General features: G+C 34.4%; 1 protein-coding gene across 1 annotated transcript in view; it reads right to left on the bottom strand.

Annotated features, from left to right (window-relative positions):
* The window catches only part of LOC134853923 (ephrin type-B receptor 4b-like), a 48291-nt gene that overhangs the window by 9870 nt on the left and 12304 nt on the right, over window positions 1–26117 (bottom strand). The window contains exons 3-11 of the mRNA XM_063869894.1: window positions 18080–18225; window positions 15208–15849; window positions 13160–13470; window positions 10874–11092; window positions 8348–8434; window positions 5586–5798; window positions 3319–3471; window positions 1826–1991; window positions 745–863 (exon numbers count right to left, since the gene is read on the bottom strand). Coding sequence (XP_063725964.1) covers window positions 745–863; window positions 1826–1991; window positions 3319–3471; window positions 5586–5798; window positions 8348–8434; window positions 10874–11092; window positions 13160–13470; window positions 15208–15849; window positions 18080–18225 — 2056 coding nt within the window. The remainder of the gene's footprint in view (window positions 1–744; window positions 864–1825; window positions 1992–3318; window positions 3472–5585; window positions 5799–8347; window positions 8435–10873; window positions 11093–13159; window positions 13471–15207; window positions 15850–18079; window positions 18226–26117) is intronic.

A 26117-nucleotide genomic window follows, 5' to 3' on the forward strand; every position in this document is an offset into this window, starting at 1 on the left:
CTTAATTTGTGATGCATTGATTAAGTAATAACCAAAAAGGAATAAAAAAGTTAAACAGGATTTATCATTTTGCAAGACTATTAAAATATGATTCAGCCTTCATTCATTGAAAAGTCAAGTTTTTGTTAATGAAAAACTAAGTTGGTAAATTGTTAGCCAGCAAAACACTCAAAATATGAGCAAGAGTAGTTCAAATGAAAAACAACTCTATGAAAAACGCCAAGCAAAATGATATTACAATACGTATTATATATAATAGTTACGTAAAAATTAGGTTCTGCAACGAAATCAACACCTACTACAGCGAAGAAATCCACAAAATTCGTCAACAAAAAACTCCCACTAAAACTTTCCCAACATATTCTGTGATACATACTTCCTCGTACTTTACTTATTCCTATCTTTTCAATAAGGTCGTCAAATATCGTTAAATATAATGGAGCGAAGAATCTTTAGGATGACTCGTTTGTCTTCAAACTTAGGATAAAACTTTCTGGAATAAGAAAGAAGACACCTTAATTCACCTCACCGTTCAAATTAATAGCACGCTTAATTTCCGAGGGTTTTCTTATAACAAATGGACCGAATGCGCAAGAAGGACGAATGGGATTGGTTGATTCCCTTTTAAACAGACTGATTTTATCGCTCATTATTTCTATCGAATACTGAATTCTGATTGGCTGACAAAACGTTCGGTCCTTGTGGCCTTAAAAAGGGATTCGCCTTATTTTGCATTACCCCCACCTCGTTTGACGAATCCATTCAGACTGAGAACATTGGGGTGAATGAGCTGGGCACAGGTGGCAGCCGCGACCACCAACTCCCGTCTTGTCTGATGATTATACTGGTCCAAATCAGCACATCTGCAAAAATAATAATAAACATCACAAAATTGTTTTATAAGCAACAATTTCTTGAATTCGTCGGTGTTTTGCCGTTCAAATTACCTTCGATTCACAAAATCAGAGTTCGTTTCATAGTAATCGTCAGTCTTCGCCGCTATGAAATGAGCTGTGATATAATTTTGACCCATTATTCGCACACTGATTTATTCAAATGTAACAATCAAAAGCTGCAGAGCTTCACTCACCCCTCCCATTATTTTCATCGTTTGTTTTGTTCGTGAAGGGAGACGAATTGAGAACAAACTTACAACAAAAATCAAATGATCCGTTAACAAATACTTAACATAGCCAACAACTTGCGAATTTCAAAAAACACATATGCACTTAAAGCTTTTTACGTTTCAAGATCAATTTATGTTTGGCGCATTTTAAATAAAATTAACCCAATTTGAGAAAACTGGATTAATAGGTAAAGTTTTTATTTCGCAGGAAAATCTGAAAATTAAATTCCTCTTTCGAAACTAAAAGTCGATCAAATTTTTCGTGACCTTTACATTTTCGCTGTTCGAAAGTAGAATTTGCCTTTTTTTAAATAAAGAACTGAACTTCTAAAGTCAAACAGCAAAAAAGTAAATTTGAGCCTGAACAATTTTAAGGCTTTTCCTGAAAAAAAAGAAAAAACACTTAAAATCATCACGAACTATAAACGAGTCTTCACTACGTTCAGCGACTCTTAAAATTAATTAAGCATTTGAACTTATCTTAGCTTAAAGCGAGATCTTCACATTAAATTTTTCCAACTGGTTTGTCTCGACACAAACCTTTTCGGCAAATTATAAATATCAATTGATTCACGCTTGAAACGGCTTTAATACGATATATAATCACTCGAATCTAACGGAAATTTATGTTTTGCACTTGATTAAGCACAAAAAAATCATATAAGTACTTGATTATGTATCAAGTACAAAATAACACACCCATTCAACGACATAGTTTCTACTCCCCCGCCTCCCCCCATTCCACTGCTCCCCCCTCCGCAACTCGTCGTCTCCAGAGGCACAAAGTGTTGCAGCCCCACAGAGATTTTGACTTCCGAGTTATCCTCGCAGAATGTTCCGAGCTCAACTGCTTCGTTGAATTTTCCTGAAACGAAAATTAAGTATATAAATATATGCGAAAAAAGGTTCACACGCAGTTTTGTTGGGTAGTTTATGCAACTTCTGAGAAAAAATTACGCGGAAAATAGAAAAAAAAAACACAATTAATTGGTTATTTGATCAATTCGCAAAATCAAATGATTGCTCTGAAGCTTAAAAGTCTCAAAATAAAAAAAAATTATATTTTCAAAACCTCCACACTTCAATATTAACTCGACTTCTGAATTACTCTTTGAACTTATTAAAACCCATTGTAATTTTAACTAAGCAAAGTTGTTCATATCTCATTGCAAAATCTTGTCGAAAGATACCAAAATATTAAGAGCCCGACCGACAAAAGAATTCACCTCAAAATTTCAGGCTTATCTCTCTTAAGGCGGCAATGGTGTTTGTTTTAAGTTGGGATCCGTCCGAAATAAAAACAGACAATTTAATCCCCTCTTACAACAGCGCTTTGGTACCTGTGATTACAAAGAATATAACCTCGGCCCCAGAATTGAAGTTCCGAGAGATTGAAAATGGAGACTAGAAAATAAAGACACACACACAAATATCTATATTTTCCTAATTTACATAGAATTTGAGCAAGTTTAATAAAATCTACCTTCGCGTTTTATTCAACTAATAAAACCGGGCATATTTTACATTTGACGATCGATAGCAGTGCATCTAACACAAGTACATAATTCTGCTAAAAAGACATTTAGGCATGGAAACGATGGAATTCAAATTTCCTTGCACATGTTTTTTAGAGAAACAGGAAGACAAATCAAGCAAACATAACTATGTTAGACTCATTTCAATGTTCTCACCAATGATCATGAAGTCAATCTTCAAAATTAGACGCTTCAAAATCAACCTTTTAAATAGAACCCATAACTCAAAATAATTAATTAATTATTGAAACTCTATTGGACAACTTATAGATGCATGAAAAAAAGAGACATCTTTCTTTCAGAATTCGAATTTTTGAGAGTGATTTTATAATTTAAATTTATCAGCAAGTTGGAACTTAGGATCACAAATTGGTTAAAATGACTTTTTAATGCTTAAGTTTCAGATCCATATTTCTTTTTAAAAAATACAAAAGGAGTAAGGAGTTTCAGAAGATAAGAATTCGAGATAATACGAAACTTTATTGGAATCCATGTTTGCTACTTAAAAGTGAGATATTTTCTTTTTCTAAGCCAGTGATGAGCAATTAAAAAATTCATATACAATTTAAATGCAGGCAATAAACTAAACTAAATTGCAGTTTAAAATGCTTATCAGTGCTGTGATTCTTCCACACGAAGATAAGTTATGTCCGTTACCTTTTAGTTTGTAGTAGTTGCACAAAACTTGATGCTCATTCAGTTCCCGTGTGTACTTTGCGAGGAGCGATTCGGGGTCGGGGTGGAGACAGGGTTCCACGAAAGACGAGGCACCGCCAAACCCCCCACCTCCTGATGTGGTCTTAAACGAGTCTGAAACATAAATCCGTTAACTTATTTGTTTTTAAAAAATTACAGAGACGCGAAGTGGAGCTTTGCACCACATGCGAAACAAAAATGAATCACCATGTTGAAGTGCAAATGAACAGACAAACCAAAAAAAAATCGTTTTTTTTTGTCAAAAAGAAAAAATTTCGAACAAATGTCAAAAATTTTGTAACTCAATTACCTGCACCATTAATAATTCTATAAAGAGCATTCGGAATAATTTGCCAGTTTGCTTAAGATTGCGCGCTTTTTTCGGAGAATACGCAATACTGGGGAGGCAAAAAAGCAAGTTTATCGTAGCAGATTTTAACGCGAGTGGGAACGTTTCCCAGTTAGTCTTTTGAGACAAATCACAACAGAGAAACATTCGATATCCCCTAAAACAGTTTATGGCGGATTGTGGGGCAAAATTTGAGAAATTTTTTTCATACAAAGTGAAAAAAAAATGCATAAAATATCAGAACGAAATGAGAGAAACGTTTTGCTTGTGGTTTTTATCACAGAACCAAGACTTTCACTTCAAAGTTCTCTGGAGTGACAAAAATGGTAGGTTATGAACCCAGAGTAGAATAGTCAAAATTAGCGGATTTGACCGCGTTGCAACTCTGGTGATTTCGAAGAAACGCGATATCAAGGCAAAACTAAAATAAAGTTCGGTGTTGACCTTTTTCAAGGCGAAATCATAGGCCCTTTCTGTTTCAGAGATGAGAACGCAAGAGCAATGACGGTCAACCAGATAGTTTATCTTAACATGCTAAGGGATCAAGTATACCCCCTTGTGTAGCACCTCCGAGATATCAGGAGACTTTGATTCCAAGACGGCGCATTATGCCAAACTATCCCCGCAGTATTGCAATATCTACAGACGGTTTTTTTTCTGACCCCATTATCAGTCGCCATTCTTAAACTCTTTGGCTCGCCCCAAGTCCTGACCTGAATCCCCTGGACTAATGGTTTTGGGGTAATGGTTAGGCTTCAATTCACCGCGAAAACCCCCGTACCACTACCAATTTAATCTTAAATATGGTCATACGGGCTCGAATTTTATCAGCTACAGCTTCAGACCACAAACGTATGATAAATTTGTTGAATTTGTTTACATTTTAACAAAGGAGATTAACTCAACTTAACAAGAAATCAAAAGTCAAACCGCAAAAAAATTAAATTTGAGCATGAACAAATTTTACTTCTTCCTGAAAAAAAGAACGACTTCGTTCTTTTACACTTAGTCAAAGTTCGAGCGCTTCAAGTAGTCCGCCTCGAATGATTGCTTCTAAATCTACAAGCTTTAAATTTTCAAGCTTGACAAATTGAAGATCGAAAATCAGACGTGGTTTCGGCTCCTTCATCAGACTGAAGATCAATTCAATTTTATTACCAAGTTGTGCTAAAAATTCAATTTTCGTTTAGATTATAACAATAAACTGGACCAAAAATATGCAATTTAGCATATCTGTGCAAAGACGAACGACTCAGAGAAAAGTGTTATCAATGCGCTGAAAATCATGAATGAAAATAATTGAACCGAAAAATCAAATTCTGCCTCATTAACAACAATCAGATTTAACTTTGAAAACTAAATGGCCCTTCACTTTATTATACCTTTCTTTGTTAGGTCCTCCAGCCCATTTGAGATTAAACAGCATGCTTAAAATCTGCGCAAATTTTTTTATAATTGTGCGAAGTCTTAATGTGTTATATATAACAAACTGAAGATCTATCAAAATAGAAAAACACGATGTTTTATTCATATTTAGTTAATACTGCCAACTTTTGTCTCGGTTGGTAATCGCTGTTACAAAACAGAAGACCAGCTAAGCATGAAAACAAAATCGCGACTTGATCGCCTCAAGGATGAAAAGTTCAAAAAACATTAACATATGCCAACTGTTAATATTTGATGTGTTCTACTCACAACGAAGGCCAGAAAAACAATCACTCAGAGAAAAATCATCTCAATTGAACCCCTGCGGATTTTTTTGAATACTTAGATAGATGAAAAAAGTCGCTAAAATCACTAATTGTTTTGAATTAGCCTGTCTAAATTTGAACTAAAATGTCTTTGATAACTGCTGAATTTAAGCTAAAGTAACACTCACATTCATGCATAGTTGGCGGCGCTATAGTGGTGTACTGTTCGGCGTAGAAATTAGGCGACAGTGCTCCTTTGGCGAATCGAGGGTGAGTTTGGTCGATTTTCTGTCTACAGCAGCAGAATATTGCAATGCAAGATGCTAGAATCATGAGAAGAACTGCAAAAAGTAGTCCCACAGTAATCATCAGACGTCTGATTTCCTCGCTAACCGGAAGATCTAAATTTTAAAAAAAAGTTGGATCCTACATTTAAATAATTTCCATCCCTATATTAAGGACTAACTAAATGGTTAAGCATATACAAAATTGATACTTTGTATTTCAATAAGGGAAGGGGGTAAGTTAACAAAATCCATGATAATATATGGAAAAAGAAAAGCGTAATTGATATTCAACTAAACATTTGTATGCCAAAAGAGACTAGTTGCATATTATTTGTAACTTATCTTCAACGCAGTTTTCAAGTCATACAAGCGTCCTTAGCGAAAACATTACAAACCAAAAATAAAAACCGGGAAAACAAAAAAAATTATGAAAAGTGACAAGAACCAACTCCCAAATTACGGAGCACATCCACTAAAGTTGTAATCTCAATCATTTCGAAAGAATTAAATGATAAAAAAAATGAAGGTCAAATAAAACTAGTGTTTTAAACGAAACTTTCATTCTCATTCTTACCCTCCCCCTTGTTAATACCCATCTTTTCACGGGTGTAACCTATTCAACTGTACAACTTTTCAGGATAATTGGGAAATGAATCCACAAGCATTACCCAGAGTGACGTTTTTACAGGCTGCTAAATTAAGTTTCTTAATGGGATCATAAATTAACCTCGACGGTTATTCTGAAAAAGTCCTGGTTGTTCTTAGACCTGGATTGGGCTAAAATTTACGAGACACTTTTTATTGCCTCACTTTAGCAAGAAAAAAGAACCCATGACCAAGAATACTAAAAGTCTACAAAAATCGGCCTTCATTTAGTATTAAGCTTATTTTTATTTTTCAGTTCATTCAGACATTAATTTGAACTTAAAAAAATGGGTGAATAAGTTTGCTGATAATTTTACAACTGAGAACACAAACCAAACCGTCTGGTATTTTTAGGAAAAATATTCGATCTGTTTGTATTTTGTGCATATTTGAATAAATTCCCTGGCATCCCAGCCTGGTTGTTTACTTGGCAAAAATTCAGAACAAATAGACGTCCCATTTTCACCCGAAGGATATAGCACCTGCTGTTTATCAGAGTTTGCTCAAATTTTCACTCGTTCGTATCAGTTAGCATAATGCGGCAATTAGCATAATTCTATGGGATAACTTTTTTCACCTCTAACCTTGGTTTTGTCAATTTTTACAGCAGAAAATGCTATATTACTATAACACGGTTCAAGAATGTGTGATACAGAGGCGAAACAGAGCTTCGCACCATTTGCGATACAAAGCATGGCAAGCTAGCCGACAGAAAATGAAAAGCCGCTATGGAGAGCCGCTAATGATTCAAGTGATTTTTTTGTTAAACAAAAGATTAACCTGAAAAAGTCTATATTCCGATTTGATACCGCTTTAATACCGAACGAAGCAAATAAATGTAAAAACTGACATAGACCAACACTAATTTGATTAATTAACAACCAACAATTTTTTTTTTAAAAAGAACTCAAAAAGGGTATTTAAAACGCAAACATGTTCAAATATGTCTTTTGTTAAGTCACAGAGCCGACTAAACAACTCAAATAATGTTGTTAAACAAACTGTTAAAACGGAAAAAACCTGTTTGGAGTTGCAAAAACTTGCTATTCGCAGGCTAAATTAAACTCCAGTGGAAGCTTCCATATAATCCAAGTATGCGAAAATTCTTAATTTGTTTTTTTTTAGACCAGTAAACAAATTGATTAATCGACTATAAAAAAAATCAGAAATTTCCACGAGTATTATCCAAGACAAAATTTGATATTTTCCAATTCAAAACAAGTATTTCTTAATCAAATCTCGAGGTCGTGAACTATTTTTGCGACACTTGATCCTTTGGGACGTTTGCTGAGTACCTAATCAGACAAGGACACATGTTGACAAGCAAACTCTCTAAAGAATGGCTAAGCTTCAACTTCAGTCATGGACGAAATGAAACGAAAATCAGACTGTGTTTTAATAAGAATTATTTGTTTTTCTGATTTTATTTAGATCATTCAAAACTGAGCTGAACCATTTCAAATTTATTCAGTCTTGATAAGGTTTAGTTTGGTTACTCAGTTTCAAATGCCTAATTTAACCGACAAGAATTCTCAGTCAAGTTGATTCGGCTGAATTAAGAATTGAGTAAAACGAGAAGACAAATTTGCCAAATCAAATATAACCACAAATACCTGAAAAAGTTAAACACATAGGATTTCATGAAAAAGCGAGGATCGTTGAGGGGCTCAAAGTTTGTGATTAGCCTTTGTTTCAGAACATAGGCTTTCGAAACTAGAATATATACGATCACGTTTTTTGTGACTTTTACACTTTGGCTGTTCCATAATGGAAATTGCTTTACTTTTAACAAAAGAACTGAACTGAACTTGAAAATAAATCGTAAGTCAAACCGCGAAAAATCGATTTGAACCTGAACAAATTTTAAGATTTTAACGAAAAAAATCGCAACCTATTCAAAAGTCTGAAATACATTCATCGACTCTTAAAAACGATGTTCACCATAATTTGGATGATTGTCCGTCCACATCCTTTTCAGTTTTTCGGATGATTGGTCTCTTGGTAAATTGACTACTCACTTGAGCTAATGGTAACGAGTGTGGGTTCTGAGAACACTGGCGGGTTTCCAATTCCCACTTTGAAGTAGTACTCTCCTGGAGGCATAGCTGAAACACAAACCCAAAAATAGTATCAAAATAAAAACTAATCTATCGATTGTAGGGAAGGCCACATCGTCGGCAAAATTCTCTTGGATCAAAAAATAAACCTTAAACTGCTCACTTTGACGCCAAACACCAATTTTCCACTCATTTCAACAAATCAAACTAGTGCCAAAAAAACTAACTTATCCTAAAACGCAATAGTTTTTGACCAATTAGATGCTCAGGGTCACCGATATATTCCACCTTCAACTTCAACGGAAAAATTAGTAACCACAAATCATAAGCTGTAAGCTTGAGCGTTTGCGAGCAAAAACTTTTTGTGAATCAATTTGTATTCGTTCTATGGAACTCTTTTCTGAATACAATTGGCGCAGTTGACGCGTCACATTAGAAAAAGTTAGTATTTATATCAGTTATAGGCTGGTAATCAATAAAAAACGCAGCAACTTTAATTTCCGTACACAAACGAAAGCTTTGTTGGGTTATTGCACTACAAAATGAGGACGAGCTAAAATAATATATATGAACTATTTTCGCCAGCTAAGCTGACTTTTAATGAACTCAAGTACCACGTTATACAGAAGGCATCACTTGAATTTATTATTTCCTGTCAGAAATTGGAAGCCCGAAAAACAGAAAACCGAAAGGTTAATTAAACTTATGAAATTATTTTGCTACCAAACTAATTATCTGAAAGGTGACTGACAATTTTTCCCATTTAATATTTCTTAGATTAAGTTAAGCTATATTAACATCACAGATTTTTAGTCTTAATTGAAACTCAACTCTAAGACGCGACTGAGTTACGGATGAAGAAAATCGCGTTTATATCTAATTTCAGCACAGTTGGCATAATTTTTAGGCTTCGACCCGTTAAACGGAAGCCTTGTTCATATTTTCCATTATCTCTGAAATTTAAATTTCTAACATTCTTCTGATCATTTGCTTGCAGAAGTGTTAAAAAAATACTTAAATTATTTTTGAATAAAAAAGTGCTCATTTGAAAACAAAAGATAGGATTTTCCTGTAAGTATTTATACTCCTGGGTCTTATTATAAACACGGATGCAATTGTAATGTTTTATCCTTTTTAAGTACGGAAAAAAAGCAAACTAATTCAAAGCCTAGGAAGTATTTAAAAGCTCAATCTTTACAAAGGAAATATGATAATTAGAGGGCTGGAAAAGCCTTAGTTGAGTATTTCAAAAGATCTATTTTTCCCAAACATTAGCCCACTTCTAGTTAAAAATCGGCATATTTCTGATCAAAGATACTACAAATAATAGGCCATTAAAATTTTCTTGAGAACCTATAACTTGAATTTTCTCCGTAAAAAATCATTCAATAAGTGAAATTGGAAAAATATAGGACTCAATGGCTTCTGAAAAATGATTTCAATTTTGAGCCCATCCTTGTCTCAAAACGGGAACAATTATGATCAAAGATAATGATTACGACATTTAATAATAATTAACCATCTTCATGAGAACTTGAGAAATAAACAAATGCATGCAGATAAATCATACCCGAACAAGATATACTTGATCTGAAATGTTTATTTTTAAAATATATTTTTTAATTATAAAAAAAATTTTGACCGAGAAAAAAAGAATAACGAATGCTTTCAATGAAATGCTGATACTGCTTCAATTCTTCCCTTTATTGTAAACTGCAACCGAATCAAAAGTCTTGCGATCAATCAAAATATTCCCGCTTTTATCATCAGAGTAAATCAACAACCACTTAACTTCCAAGCCAAATCTTCCCTCGCGAGGGCGTTAAAAATCTCAAATATCTGGCGGAACAATAGCCTCCTAACTTTTTACAGCCCAAGTTAAATCCCAAGGGTTGATAAGTCCCAATATAAGCAAAGAAGCAGAGGTATTATCTGCAGCGCTACAGCAAACAAGGAAAATTTACACAGTGCAGCCCAAAAATGGCCCCGAGGATGCCGTTTTATCGAAATAAACTGAAAGCTGGGAGCAGTCTTGCAGATTTTAAACAAGTTATCAAATCTCACAATATTACTTTGCATAAGTGACTTCTTGCCAGTAAAGTAACTAGTTCTACTTTCGTACGTCACTTAAGTTGGGCGATCGAAAAAAGATAACATATTTATCTATTTAAAGATGGATATAAAGACAAAAATTATCTAAGAACTACAGCTCACCTCACTTGTTCAAACAACATTTTTTAAAATAATTTTTCTTAAAAAATATTGATCTAGTTTTTTTGAGATATCTTTTACGACATCTTTTTTGAATCGAGATCATGACCAAAAAAACTTCAAAATGATGACATTTTTGAAATGCGCCATACACTATCAGTACCTGAAGCACGGACAAAAATCTAACCTAGGCCAATGTTCCTTCCCTTTTTTGAGCGTAGTACCGACAAAAAAAAAGTTTTTTAAAATGTTTTTGAAACGAGACTTTCAACTCACATGCAGGAATGGGGAAAGTGCACATTCTGTTTCTACAATGTTTACTTCCATTCACCATTCTGTCCCCGGCCCCATCCAGCATGGCCGCACTGGTACATCTGACTAAGTAGGAGTTGCCCCCCTTCACCTGGGAAGAGTCCCGGATGTTATCCGGCTCAGTCCAGTACAGCAGCAGTTTGTGGGGCTCAGTTGAGTCCAGTCTCACATCTTGAACTGTCACTGAAACGAAATAAAGCTTATAAATCTTAATCAGTATTTCATAAATCATCTGCACTTACAAAAAAATGTCATTCAAATTGAAAACTACCCTTCAAAAACACTACCTATTGTATTACTAAGATTTGGAGGGTCTTTTGTTTCACGGTCCTAAGTTTATGTGTGATATTTTGAAAGCAATTTCGTAATGCTTAAATCAGATTGTCAAAAATTGATGTCAAAAATTTCACTAAAGCAAAACAAGTCAAGCGAATACGCCAGCAACTGATTCTGCTCCATGATTGAGATTAAAGACACTATTGTATCAAAACTATGGTAAGAAATGGACGTTAATAAAGCCCGTGACTGTCGTGGTATATCTGCCTTTTAGGCTTGATTGGCAGCTCTCAATTTGACTTAAATACTATCGAGTGGTGATTGAAAAGGGCCACCTGTCGATAAAATAGTCACACTACTTCCAAATACAAGTACACGTGCAGACACTTAGCCAGTGTCATTACACTATTTCTTAGTTAGTGATTGTTAGAACTAATTCAAAACGCTTTGGAAAAATTAGTCATGAGTGGGCCGTCTGCTACCCTCTCAACATACGATAAAATTTTAGCTAAATTGATAATTTTATGTATTTCCTCATTTTTCCGACCATTGAAAATGAGGAGAAACTTTGTATTCGGTTTTAATTTTTTCCCCTTTTTCCCGCAAAAAATCAAATGCCAAAAGTAATCATTGAAAATGCCAGTAAAACTATTTTTCGATGTTTTTTCAGCGCTACCTTGAGAATAAAAAAACTTCAAATATTCCAAAAATTTCTGGATTTTTGTTACAGTTTTTTTGTCTTTCTAGTTTTTTTTTCGACAAAAACTGTTGTCCAATTTGCCAATTTTACAATGCCTTTCGAATAGGTCTACTCTCTAGGCTTTTATTCAAATTCTATTATCACACTGCGGACAAAAACATCATTAATTTGAAAAAAAGGTTTGTTTTTTAATAAAAAACATGAAAACGAACATTTAAAAAAAATGTTCATGAATTTTTCATGTTTTTTTTTAAATAAAATGGTCGGATTATTATGTGCCTTTTGTACAGAAGCCGGCTATCCTTGTTAATAAAAATTTTGTAGCAGAAATTGCCCAGAAAAAACATGCAAAACTGGACGATCTAGAAATTGGCTAATTATACCACTCATCAAGAAATCAAAACAGAGCCCCATTTTGAGTCATAAATGTGAAGACTTTAAAGAGTGAATGATCAAAAAAATGTCGTAGAAAAAACATCTGAAAATAAAAATGTCGGAGAGTTATAAAAGGTTTCAAAGATCAAAAGATCTACGAGAACATTAACAAATAGATAACTGTATCCTTTCTTCGGGCCATCATAAATCAAAAGATTGAGCTGCCGTTGTGAAGTTGAAATAATAACTACATTATGGTAAAAATTGGTTTCAATAGAAGTGACAAACGCAAGCAAGCTCGAAGCAACAAACATCAACTAATTGGTCAAATAATTTTTTTAAATGATGAAATTTTTTCAATCAAATCCACCTAACAACTATTAAGATGATAAGAACAAACTAACAAGGCAATAAACATGCCCTAAAATGTAGTTGGCTATTAATTAAATGTTTATGGGCAACAGACAGTGGGAAAAGTGTCAATGAACTCAAGTAAACCAAAAACAAAAATGTTGGATTTTTTCGAATATTATTCAACTTTCTTACTCCGGAAACAATAAATATCAATCAAGATGAAGCCCTTCGAATTTCAAAAACCTTTCAAGATTATCAGTTTTTTCTTTTCGATCCCACTTCGCATATAATCATCGAAGATTTACGGTATAACGAGTGGTTTTAAAAGATTGATTATGAAGTTAAATTATGTTTGTTATGGCTTATTAAACCCGCATGAGAATTTTGATTTCAAACCAACGTGAACAAAAATTTATTTTTAAAAATTCGGTGGGGAAAGATAAAAAGAGCCAGATTACCAATTTCGACAGAATTTTCCCGAAAAAAAATCAACACAACCTTAATAAGTGATAAGTACTTCGTTCAATGAACTCTTTCATTTTTACCTCTTTGCAGCGTTGCGACGACAACTTTGGCGCAATTTATCTCTTCTTGCACCCCCTTTGAGACCGAATTCTCCGAGCACACTTTCCACGTGAACTCCGTAGAGGGCACTAGATTCTCAATTGTAATTCGAGTATCATTTGTGCGAATGTGCTGCAAGCCGAAACAGTGTTCGCTCGGGGCTTCACAGTTGACACTGTACGACAGAAAGTCTGTCTGTAAATCTGACTCGGTTGGTCTGTAGAATGTTGAATATGGGGTCTTCCAGGACAGCTCTATTTGACTGTGGGTGGCAAAAGTGCTCTTCAGGTTTCTAAAAAAAGCTTATTTTTCAATGAATGTAATACAACAAATATTGAAACCTGAAGTCAAAACTTAAATCAAAAATTGATTATTCGCCTTTTTCGTGCTGCGTAGGAAAAATTTTTATCACAAGAAACTAAAATTTTGAAGTCAAAAAAATCATTGAATACTATTGTTACGTTAGTTTGAAATTGTTAAAATTGAGTTTTAAGTTTTTAGCTTTGCTAAAACTCGTTTGTTGAAGAGCTTCAAGTTAAATTTCCCTAACGTCTGATTCTTGACAACAACATTCGTTCTAGAACTCAATTAAGCTTATCGACATTTGAAGGTAGACTTTCAAATTGTTTTAACTGCCAACTCTGTTGGAGGTTCTTTTGCTTGGCAAATTAGACGGGGCTTGGGCAATGTTTTGTAGTCGGTTTATAGTTATTTTTGACATTTAATCTCGAATAAGTACGGCAAAGACAGCAAAGAAAGCATTCCTAACCCAAGCAAAGGGAAAACAGTTTGCTCATTTTAAAACTGCTAACAAGTTCAGACAACCGAAACACCAGTATTACAAAATATTAAACCTCAAGATTCCAAGAAAGTCATTTCCTTTTTTCAGCACTATTTCTATCAATTTTGATTTTTCACTGATAATTAAAACTTTTCGATAGTTCAAAAGCTTAAAAAAGCAAGAAAAATGTTCTATCGCCAAATGGGCTTTCGGTAATTTCAGCTAGGAAAGTCATTTGCCCTGAGATATTTATCAATGCCTGCAGTCCACGTCTTAGCAAAGGGGATCAAGCAGGGTGGATTTGAAACACAGTCAAGTGGAATTGGTCTGGCTTTAATACTTGGATACAAAGTTATCTCTTATTATGATACCAACTTCAAAACTGCATGTATTGTAGCTTCATATTTATAAACCAAAGTACCAAACAATTTTGGTGGTTTAACTTCAAAGAACAGCTTGGGAAAAGTTTGAAAGGTGTATAGTGGGAAATTATTAGCAAGATTAAACATTTGAGTTTCACGCAGCAAAGTAAATTTTTATGAGCCCAACTTCAAAGCACAACTACGAGTAGAAGTAAGAATACATTACTGGAAACTGAAACATTTCAAATTTGAAACTTCGTTTGAGATGAATACGACATAACAATAACAAAAGGCTGTGTGCAAGTATTTCTAACCCTTCAGATCAAAATACTCATAGCCATAAGTTCCAAACAATAAAAAAAAAGAAAAAAAAAGAAAAACCAAAAAATGGCATTTTTTAAAAATTTAATTTTCTTTCACAAATTAAGAAAAATTAATTTTGAAATCTCAGCTTTGTATCTCGTTTTACTCTTTTATTTTCACTTTATTTTTAGACTCACTCACTTTTTAAAATTATTGCTAGACTTACTTCTTTACTTTTACTAGACTCACTCATGAGCAGTCGCGGATTTAGGGGAGTGGGTCGGCGGACCCTTTGTACTATTTTGAGATATCCATTTTAGGCTAACTGACACTTTGCCCCCCTCCCCCCCCCCCCCCCCCCCACAAAATATACTTTGGGGGGGGGGGGGGGGCAAAAAACTTTCCTTAATCAAAATTAATCAAAATTTTTCATCAAAATTTTCTAAAAGGTGCCTAAAACTAAAAACCTTTTTCCATTTTTTTATTTTACAAAATACTAAATACTGTAGGAGTGAGGGGGAATGAGATTCAACATTTCAATACTTTCTGCCTGAGAGTATAAAATGTTGTCATATTCAATTACCTGGGTTTGTTGGGCATGGGCAAACAAGGTTGTGAAGCATCGTTCTCGTCTCTTCTGTTATGATTGTCTTCACATTCACATCTCACTCTCCCAGTCGAATAGCTTTTCGTAGCCGAATTCGCTGGACAAGCACTGCAATTTTCGTTCGATGTTTCCGACTTGTACATCATAACTCCGCACGCCAAGCAAGATTTCAGGTCCGGGCTGGGTTCGAACCCAGGTTTACACTGACATGTAGTGCGATCTTGCTTCTTCCAGACACCGCTTTCAAAACAAAACCCTTTGATCGCTTTTTCACTGATAGCATTATCTACACATATTTCTTCAGTCGTCACCATATCACCGCTCGCGACTCTTTCTTTGAATTGAACCAAGTTATCAATTTGCGACTCACATACAAAACAGGCAACTTTGAAAGACAGGAGTTTGGCGCAAACACCTTCGTCTATTAACCTAATCGTATATTCGGTCACACCGGGTGGAAATTCGATATTGATTACGTTTAAATCCGACTCGAGAACTAGACTCTGCTTCTGTCCTTCGGGGCTATCCGAGACCGAATAGCTAACGTCAACTTTAACCTGTTCTTTGCAACCGATTGGACCACCTTTAGATAGATCTTTGCATGGCGTGATTTGCAAACTAAAACATAAAAAAAACAACACTTGCAAACTGAGAAAGCTAACAGTTTAGTAACGTATCTGTCCACTTGAAAACCACGTGAAATGGTTATAAATAAACCTCTACAATATACAAAACGAATAAAAATGAGCCAGTTGCCGAGCAAATATTACATAATGTTCCTGTCCTCAGTATTTTTTTCTTCTAAATTGAAAAACCGAAAACTAAGAATCAATAAATAAGCTTTTTAAAAAAGTTAAGGCAAAAAACGACTGATTCTGATTTTTCTCTCGCTTTATATAGCAATAGAAAAAAATTCTTTTCATTTCCGCAGATTTAGACTAGAAGACCAAACGAGAAAGTTTGAATACAAAAAAAAAACAAATTGGTTTTCCTCGACGAGGAGTGTTTGTAATATCTTTCCAAACTCAAATCACCACTGCTAACTGCTCCAATAAGATAGCCCTCTACGATATTTATGCAAGCTATCTAAGACGGGTCGGGAAAAACCAACTCTTTCCCATTCTCCGAGATCAGTCGGAGCATAAAAAACTGCACGGTCATTTCTCTTCGTTATAACGTAGCCTTTTGCAGTAGAGCCGTCTTTTGCAAATAGTTAGTTCATTAACAACCCAGTCCGTACACTGTCCAACTCTTTAACTGACGTTAAAAGCTTGGTATAAATTTGTAGTGGTCTTGTCATTAAACTAACAAATTATCTTCTACAACTCATTTTTAAAAGATTATTTTGAGTTTTTGTTCAGCCAAATTATCTCATATTAACCTCTAATCTTTTGTTTCATCTGGTACATTTTTAATGTTCTTGTTGGTCTATACAAGTGGTCCTTGAACCACAGAACACATGAAGTTTTATACAAGTGAATTGCAAAACCGCAAGAAAACTTACAAGCTAGCTCTACATTAACAGTTATCTGCTCAACATAGCTCTCGAAAATCTAATCAACCTTATGGATAATAAAAATCGAATCTACGAGTTGCTCAATTTTGAATCTTTTGAAAAAAAATTTAGAAACAATAAGAACCTTTTTAATAAGAAAAACATTGAATTCTTCTACAGCTTTTCTTGAGGATAATTCGACAAAACAAACCGCTAACTGATCAACCAAACTTAGATTGAAAGTTTTGAGCAAAAGCCCCAAATTGATTTTTGCTTTAATTTTTTTTTTCGAATTCTATCGACTCGCCTCATCAAAGCGAAAAAAAAGAAAGGCGATCAAAAACTTTTTCAGGAGACAATTTCAAATTATTCCACCATCTTATTTTTATTTTCTTGATGTGCTAACAAAATTATACGTCTCAAAGATAGCGTTATTTGGAAAATGAAACTTTTTTCCCTATCCAAACAAGGTTATCTCAAAAAGATATAGGGGCCAGTAACACATGTTGTTTTGAGGATATTTTTTTCGCGCGAGAAAGAATCATTTGATAAATTTCAAAAGCACTTCAATAATCAACAGAAGATCAATGGAATTACATCTGCTACGAACTACATCTGAAACAGAACACTATCCTAAAATTTTACCAAACTTTAAACCTGTTGAAAAAAACTAACCCAAATCATTTACAAATCTTTTAAAATCAAATTACTCAAAAATCGTGAAACAGAATATTTTTAAAATACAAAATTGAATAGCTTGTAACTTTGTAAATCAGTGAGAGTAATTATTGACGGACTTTTAAATTCTATGGGCCACCTTGCAAAACTTAATCTCTTCAAAAAACATGAGGCCAGATATTTAAATACTAAAACGTCCAACTAACTTTGATACTAATTTAAACTCCAATTTATCCGTCGTTTAGTTAAAGTAGCACTTGGTAAATTATTCTTAAAATGCCAAGAGGTCACAAGCGCGCCACAGTTGGTTCCGCGGTTAAAGACTGCAGGAAAAACCAGTTTTTAAAAAAAAACATCAAGCTGAAATGAAAAAAAAATTGAATAGAAAACAAATCGAAACCTAACTTTTTCCCAAACAATTGTTTTCACTGGCGTCAACTGCCATTTTGAGCAGAAAGAGTTCATAGCTACCAGTTTTTTTTATAGCCGTTGCCACCAAAAAATACTAATTTTGAAGGGGAAGCGCTCGCCGAAAAAAAACTATTTTTTGGCCAAAAAAATTCCAAGACTGCTCGGAAAACTTTGGCCTATATGGTCACTCTATGATATCAACAGGGCTCAAAAAATTCAGTAGAGCTTGTTAAAATCCTGTGCGCGCTACTGAAAACAACTTACTCTGCCTCCAAAAGCAGCTTGGTTGATTCATTGTCCTTCGAGAAGTCTTTGGAGAGAATGTTGTTCAAGGCACTCCCAGAAGACTGACTACTCACACTGTTCACGTCACACACTCTGTACACGCCCTCAGAAGACACCAACTGCCACTGAAGCAAAAAAAGTCACGGGGCTAATACGTTTTAAAAACACTGTTTACAATTGGAAATGTGTAAAAATTGGTTTTGGACGCAATTTAATATATTTGCACTTCGTTCAGATAAAATTCAAAAAAAGAAAAATATTTTTCTTGCCCCCACCTGTGTAATTTAAATTGTGAAATATCCGTTTGTTACAAGAATTGGCATGCCGATTATTTCAGTAGTTCCAACCATATAGCGTTTTCGTACTTAGCCGTGGAGAGCTTATAGTTGGTCCAAAAATTGATGTTTATGTTAAGTGGGGAAAAATCAAAAAGGTCATAAAGCGATGATGAAAACTCAACCATTTCAAATCACTACTTGTACTTCTCACAAATCATAATTAGTAACAAGTTAATTTTATTTTTTAAAAGTTTTAATTCAATTTTAAATGCAATTTGTTTTCATTGACAAAAAATTGTTTATTTGAAGCCCAAAACCAGATTTTTTTCAATACTTAATAAACAAAAGGTAAAACACCAATTAGAGTTCACTAATGATGTCAACAATTTTGCATATGAACACACATTAAAAACCCTTCCGTTAACAGAGAACACAATTGTACTCATCTCCGTATCAGTAATTCGAAAGCTAGCATCAGTTGAAATCAAAATTTTTTTGCGAGAAAGATTTACAATTGAATAGATTTTGATTAATACTGACGTTTGAGAAAAAGGGGTACAATTATAAGTTTGATTTTTGATTTGATAAGCTAAGCTTCAAATTCAGAAGATCAAAAAATCAGACAAACCAATCTAGTTTTTGCTCATTAAATACAAGATCAATTCAGATTTATTACCAAATGATGATAGAACGCTGACTATTTTTGAGCTTAAAAAAGCAATTCCATTATAACTTTCTCGCACAGCTGCGCAAAGATTTCAGTGATTAAAGATAAAGATAAACGTTTTATCAATAGTTGACGAATTGGTCAAATCATCACAGCAACAGAAAACTCTGCTACTTCACTAAATCAAGTTTTTATCGCAATTATCAAAAATCAAAAAGCGACGACAAATCTCTTGAAAAATCTGTCACTGACTATTAACGTGTGAAGCTAATTAAGTAATAAATATGATTTGTATCGATTATTAATTTTCAAAAGGCTCTGCATGCGATCTTGTTTTCTATCGAAAAGTACTTAGCTTTTTCATTAATGGCTCAATACACACGAGTGATCTCTGTCCGCCCGCAGAAGTAATCAACGACCATTCTGTTTTATCACAACCAAAGAACAAAGAAAATTCAAGTGAATTTGATTATTCAAGCCATCTTTTTGTCTCATGCACGAGAACAAAAAATATCCTCGAATAGTAAATGCCTGAGAATGCCTCGCTTCGGTCAAGAGTTATTAGTGAAAAATAAAAAAATATATATAAAAAAAAGAGTAGATAACTTTTGACTCATTTGGAGCGTTGCATTTTCGGAATGTTTGGACAATTTGTAAACTAGTTCAGCTGATCGAAAGCTGATTTTTTTTTCGTTCAACCAAATATTTCCAGAATAAGAAGAGCTGGGCGCTGTCCAAAAGCATTGAATGTTCCGACTAAATTAATATGACACACAATTTTTTTTTATTTTTCATAATCGCTTCGTTTTGTGTGAGGTGCGATGAGAGCAAATAGACAAAAAAATTAGATTATAAGACACAATCGACTACACTCTTTTTCGAAAAATGAAAATTAAAGAGCTCAAACAGAACAAGAAATTCATTTTTAGGTAATTTTAAAAGAAAATTGCTAAGAAAGCGCTGAAAACGAAATTTGAGGCATATTTTTGTCGGGTTCTTTTTCACACCGAAAATATGGTTTTCAATATCTAAACACACTACTGACTATGTGGTCAAAGCATAAAACAACAACGATGAGCTATCAACTGAAAAAACTAACGTGAATTTGAAAAACTGCAGAAAAACCAACAGACAAAAACCAAAAGCTGCAAATTAAAAGTTGGAAATTTAGTCGTAAAACAGTTCAATATTAAAATTGATTGAGCCGCATTCAACTAAGAATTGTAATTAGCTTGTTAAAAAATTGGAAACTAAGCTGACTTAAAGTAAACAAAAGCGACGAATTGAACAAAAACGAAAGCTAAATCGCAAATATATCGGAAAAATACTATTCAGGTTGCAACTAGTACCCGGTTACACCACACTTGCTATCGCAAATTTATTTTTTTGTTGTACCTAATTTCGGGAGAAAAAACCAAAATATAAAACACCCGAAGACAAAGTTCCTTCCAACTTTCAGCATGCGAGCAGTTTAATTTTATTTCAGAATTTCTATTTTTGACGATTTTTTAGACGACCAAACTGACTTCATCAGAGCCCTCCCGAAACAAAAAAAAAGTAATTTTTGTCAAAAAAGGTCCTCGGGCAAATTTAGAAAGCAATACACCAAAAACGCCATCTTTGGGCACTTTTTGTAGAAAGCGTTGACCACAGAGAAGTTACCTTCGGAATAATTTTAAGGTTGATCGGTCAGATATTGATGTCCTCAAATAGTACCAAGGCTTCTAGTATTACGCTAGCAATACTATAGACGTCGGACAAAACGCTTGCTAGGAATAAAGGGTCCTTTCTACTTTCTATCTTAGAAAGTAAATCTAAAATTCGCTGAGAAATATTTTATTAAAAAAAGAAGGAAGTATGAATTTACAGCAAGTTGCCTTTTGACTCAATATCTATTTTAACGGTGAGATTAGAGATATTTTTTAGAGATTGGTTGGGGTGGTAGAAGAGAGTGGTGTTGGTGTTAGAAGAGATATTGTTGGAATGAATTCCCGTAGTTTTGAGCTTCTATTTATACTCAGATTGGGAAATCACGCCACTTTTCGTATCAAATGAGAAGTTTCTTTTAACTTCGTATTCTTTATTCGTACATTCGTATTTTACGAGAAGAAGGTTTCGTATGCTCGTATTTTACGAGAGGAATCGTTAATATTCGTATTGAATGAGAATAGTCGTTTCAATTCTCAATGCTTAAAACGTTATACGAATTATTCCAATAGCATTTCCCTTCCTTTTGCAAGGGAATAAAAACATATTTCTTTTGGTGGTGGCGGCGGCGTCACATTTTGTGAACGCAATAAAATAATTCATGTTTCTGTTTCTATTTGAAATCAGAACATATCCATCCTCCTATTTGGAGAGGGAAAAAAACTGAAACTTTCATTTTTATTACTTTTACTTGAATAGTGGGGTAATTGTTGATCAATCGAAGCTTTTTCTTTCAATCTCATAAAGTTGGTTCAATAGTTTGTTGGTATTACAGGTAGCAGATGTTTTTGAACAACTGATACTTTGAGTCAGGCTTGAATGAATATAAACACATCAGTTACATTTATAAATCAAAATAGAGTTTACACAACCAAGGGATTTAACTATAAAATTAAATACATCAAAATTATCTGTTTCTCAAAAGTTTGAAGGTTAGTTTTATTCCTTAAACATTCTTTTTCCGAAGTCTCCTTTTCTTCCTGAAGTATGTGAAGTCTGTCCACACGCGTAATAAGGGGAGGACTGGTTCATACAAAGGGGGTATTTTTTGTGTTTTTTGTTTTTTATAAAAGTCAAAATTGTTAAAAGGAAATTAATAGCTATACTACATAGCTATATAAAGCGAAAGAATAAATGCTTAAATAAAAGGATAAATTTCTTACAATTTTCCTTCCAACCGGGCTATAAGTTGTTGATTTTTTGTTTTCAAATTGTGGATTTGCTTTTTCAGCTCCCGGATTTGGTGCGTTTCATGGATATGACTGCGCTGAATTTGCTCAGTATAGTCATCTAACTGGGGGGTTTGTAATTTTGCTGTCAGATACTTTGCTGGGACATAGATTTTTTGATATTCAAGAAGGGAATTAGTTATGGAATACATTTTTTTTATAGGGTGATAAGCTTCTATTTTAAAACGATTGATTAATGGATTCAAAGCATAATTGAGATCCATATCGAAGCCAGGATTGCTTTTAGAATTAATGTATCGTTCCCTTTCTAACTGAATATGTAATCTAGTGTTTATTTCAGTGGGGTGCAAGGGCTGTCGCCTAATGGTCATTGGACAATGAGAAGTTGATACCGGCGTATTTGCCGTTAGTATCTTATATGGTTTTACAATCTGGGTCCGTTTTTTAATTTTAGAATTCGAGGGAACCAGGGGTATTTGAAAATCAGGGGGTGAAATTTTTAGGGGTGGTGGCTGTGATGCTGTAGTTATTGGGACAGCTGAACTAGTTTGAAGTAGTGGCTCAACGAAGGATCGTGTTGAGGTCGGTTTTGCAGTGGGTGTTGTAGTAGAAGAAACAGTTGGTTGTTGAGTGAGTGCTGAAATCTGCGAGTCCAGTGGATCGGTTGGTGGCAGGAGTGAGAGAAGATCTTCAAAATCTCTCAAGTCGTCATCAAGTGTTGTGTTCATAGTTGAATCAGTTGGTATATCCTAGAACAGTAGAATTTTTTTATTAGACTGGGTTTGTTGGGTGATCCAAGTTTTGAGTTCTTCTCTCAAAACTTGTTAATTGGATGTGAGGATACATACGATCCTGGTTTATTTTATCAATTTCCTCTAAAAGAGGGGCTTGTATTTTCTGATCACATTCTTGTTCTATTTTTTCAGTTTGCTCATCTTGAGTGAAAATTGAGGTCACTATGGAAGTGAAAAGTATATTATATGAAGCGGCAAGTAATACTTTGCCAAAATGTAGTGAGCGGCCGGTGATTTTGTGAATATGCATAGCCTTTATTATGAATACTAGGCAATCTAGTATGAATTTCACAAATAGAAAAGAGGCGAAGACTATTCCGCATTTTTCTAAATAGTATTGTACTTTCCCGAATATACGGGTGTATTCGTTTTTCCAAAAGTTTGGAGAGATGAGATAGTCCAAATAAATTGTTTGGGAAGAGCCTAGCGGGCTGTATGAGTCTTTGAAGAAAATGTTTTTAGCATTTAGAAAGGACCTGGATACTTTTTGCAGTATTCCTTTCATCTCTGAATTATCGGAAATCATATTCCAGAATTTTTGCATTTGAGCATAAGTGTAGATTGAAGCGCCTTGGCTAGAGGCTAGAGAATGCTTAATCTTTTGAATTATCTCTTTTGGTTTAAAGAGATGTGGTCCTGTAACCCTTGTAATTTGAGGGGTTAATTCAATCCAGGACTTATCATCATCAACATCTAGTTGAAAGAGATTCGAATGTTTGTCGGAGCAGTCTTGTAGATCTGCCGACTGAAAAGTTTGTCGCGTAATTGGATCGACAAATTGAATATTTTCCTTATACATAATGGGAATGCGATTATAGCATTCATCCATTAATTGCAAAGGTGAATAAAATTTTGGACAATGATAGAGCCAGGCAACATTGCCATTGGTCTCTAAGAACATAGAGCGGTTTTTGGTTAGAATATAGCCAGCCAAACGTGGGCTTTCAAGCGAAAGCATTAAAGTATTTAATATTGAGGAGCGTTCTAGCTCACATTGATTTTGCAGAAGGGCTAACTCGGCCGTTCTGAGCATGTAGAAGCTATAAAAAAGAATATAGTCCAATTTGGTACCTATATGAGCTTCGTAGTCAATTTGATGACTTGAAAATTGGAGTGGCGGCGAATCATCACTTAATGTGAGAAAAGTAGAATTTGGTTGGCCGGCATTATGAATAGTTCCCGTTTCTGGGGTTGGTTTAACTTGGATTCCAGTATCCATATTGAAACCGTCAGTGTATGCAATAAAAAGTGAATCATATGAAGTTGGATACACTATTCTGGGATGACCACAAAGAGATTGCGGTTTATTCATCACCTGTAGCATAAATTTTTGAGAATCCCTTGTATGGGTAGAATGAATAGATGGGCTAGAATCGCCTTTAATTATGTAGTATGATTCTTCGTTTTGAATCATTTTAGCCGGAAATCTGTTTAAAACAGTGAAAATGCAATTGTTGGGTTCTTCCCAAGTATAAGCAAAAGCGTCTAAGGATGTTGTTTCACATCCATTTTCAGACACTGGACAGGGCAAAGGAATGTTTTGCCAATTATTGACTGTTCCATCTTTGAGGTTAACAGTCAGGGTTACATTTTGCATGTAAGTTTCAAAAGTGTCCAATTTAATCCAAGAACGGCCATCACATTCGTTATGATGTTTGCCGTCAACTTTGCCAGCATGGGCATTAGTTACTGTTTTAACATTAAATTTGAAAGGAATATTTCCAATACTAGCATAGCCTAGGTTAAGATAACCTCTGTCGGCGGCCAATTTACATTCATTGGCAGATAAGTGGAGATCAGTAGTGATCATATTTTGTCGAGCGTCAATACCACTCGAATCAAAAGAATCGCAAAACCAACGCATTGATTGGTGTTTGATTCGACACATTGTCGCATTTACTTTTGTGCGATAATGTCTCTGATATAGAGTAACATAAGCATGGGCTACTTTAATATTTTCTGGTTGGACTTTGCAAGGTGTTACTTTATTTAGAGAGAACATTTTGTTAGAAGTCATTAGTTGACAATCATAATGAGCAACCCGAAGATTATTTGCAGTATTTGCATATAATTGTTCTTTCGGATCAAATGCTGAGGTTTGATTCGAAAGTATCATTAGAGTTAAAAGACCAACCAAATAAATTTTTTGCAAATTTATTTTTTGGTGGTGAATGATAGTAGAATAATTTTTAAAAGTACTTACTTTAAGCATTTCCTCGAGAGTGGTTAGAACAGGATCTTGGTCCATTAGTTCACCTTCCTCTATTTCACTATTTGGATTTGTCATTTTGTGGATTTTTGTGAAGGGAAATCTGAGTTAGATTTCAATTTTTGTTGAGGAATTCAGCAGATTTTATATTTTGGAGAGAGAGAGAGGAGGATTTGAATGAAAGATGTGGAATTGAGCAAGAATGAAAACAACTGTATATCAGTTAGTTTTTAAAGGCTGTTTTTGCTTTTTTGCAAATCTAAGCTCTGATTGGCCGTTGTTATTCGGCGTCTTTCGGAAGTGACTCTTTTTAAGTCGTAATTCATTCGCCATTCGTTTTGTGGTTTTTTCCAATCTGGCTTAATGTCGTGGTTTTTCCACTTATTTTTGATTTGTTGAGATCTAGCAGTGGAATGATAATCATTCGTTTATGCTGATGTTAATTTTAACAACTGCATTCCCCTTCCTTATTGGAGGAGGAAAATGAAAAAAAAACATCTCTTCATAAAAGAGGACTAAAAGCAACATCATTTGTTTGCTTTCCGTTTCAACTTCATCTGTTATCTCAGTATTTTTAAAAATTTTTGCTTTCTTGAAAAATGAGTTATATCGAGCCTGAAGACAATCTGGTGGACTTTCCCGAGAAGTTTTTGAACTTGCGGGATGAGTTGGATTTTAAACACGAAGCCTTGCTGGAGGACAAGGAAGTTGAGAGAAGAGTGGGAATATACGACGATTTAGTCGAGAAGGGTGCTAATCTGACACCCATGGAGTTCATGATATTTATGGACCGGAGTTACATATTCAAGTATCCGGTCCTGAATACTGACGAACTGTTTGAGCTGGGCTCGATTCAAAGTAGGTGCTTCACGAAGAAAATTCGGAGCCCATGGAGTGGAAACCATGTGGTTTCCCAAGAGACAATGGACTTTTTGTCCTTATTCTTTGGGGAGGATGTAAGTTTATTTTACAATACACTCAATTTTAAAAGAAATAAAAAAAATTTTTTTATTCAAGTGGCATGGCAACATAGAAATACTATATAAATTTGTTTTAGTTTCAAGAAGAATTCTTCAAAAAGCCAGTGGCGGAGGCAGAGTTTAGACGGAAAATAGAGCTTGAGATTATGCTGGAGGAGATTTATCAAGCTTGGTGGCGGCCGTACTCAGCGC

The sequence above is a fragment of the Symsagittifera roscoffensis genome, chromosome 9 (assembly GCF_963678635.1).
Source record: "Symsagittifera roscoffensis chromosome 9, txSymRosc1.1, whole genome shotgun sequence".
NCBI lineage: Eukaryota > Metazoa > Xenacoelomorpha > Acoela > Convolutidae > Symsagittifera > Symsagittifera roscoffensis.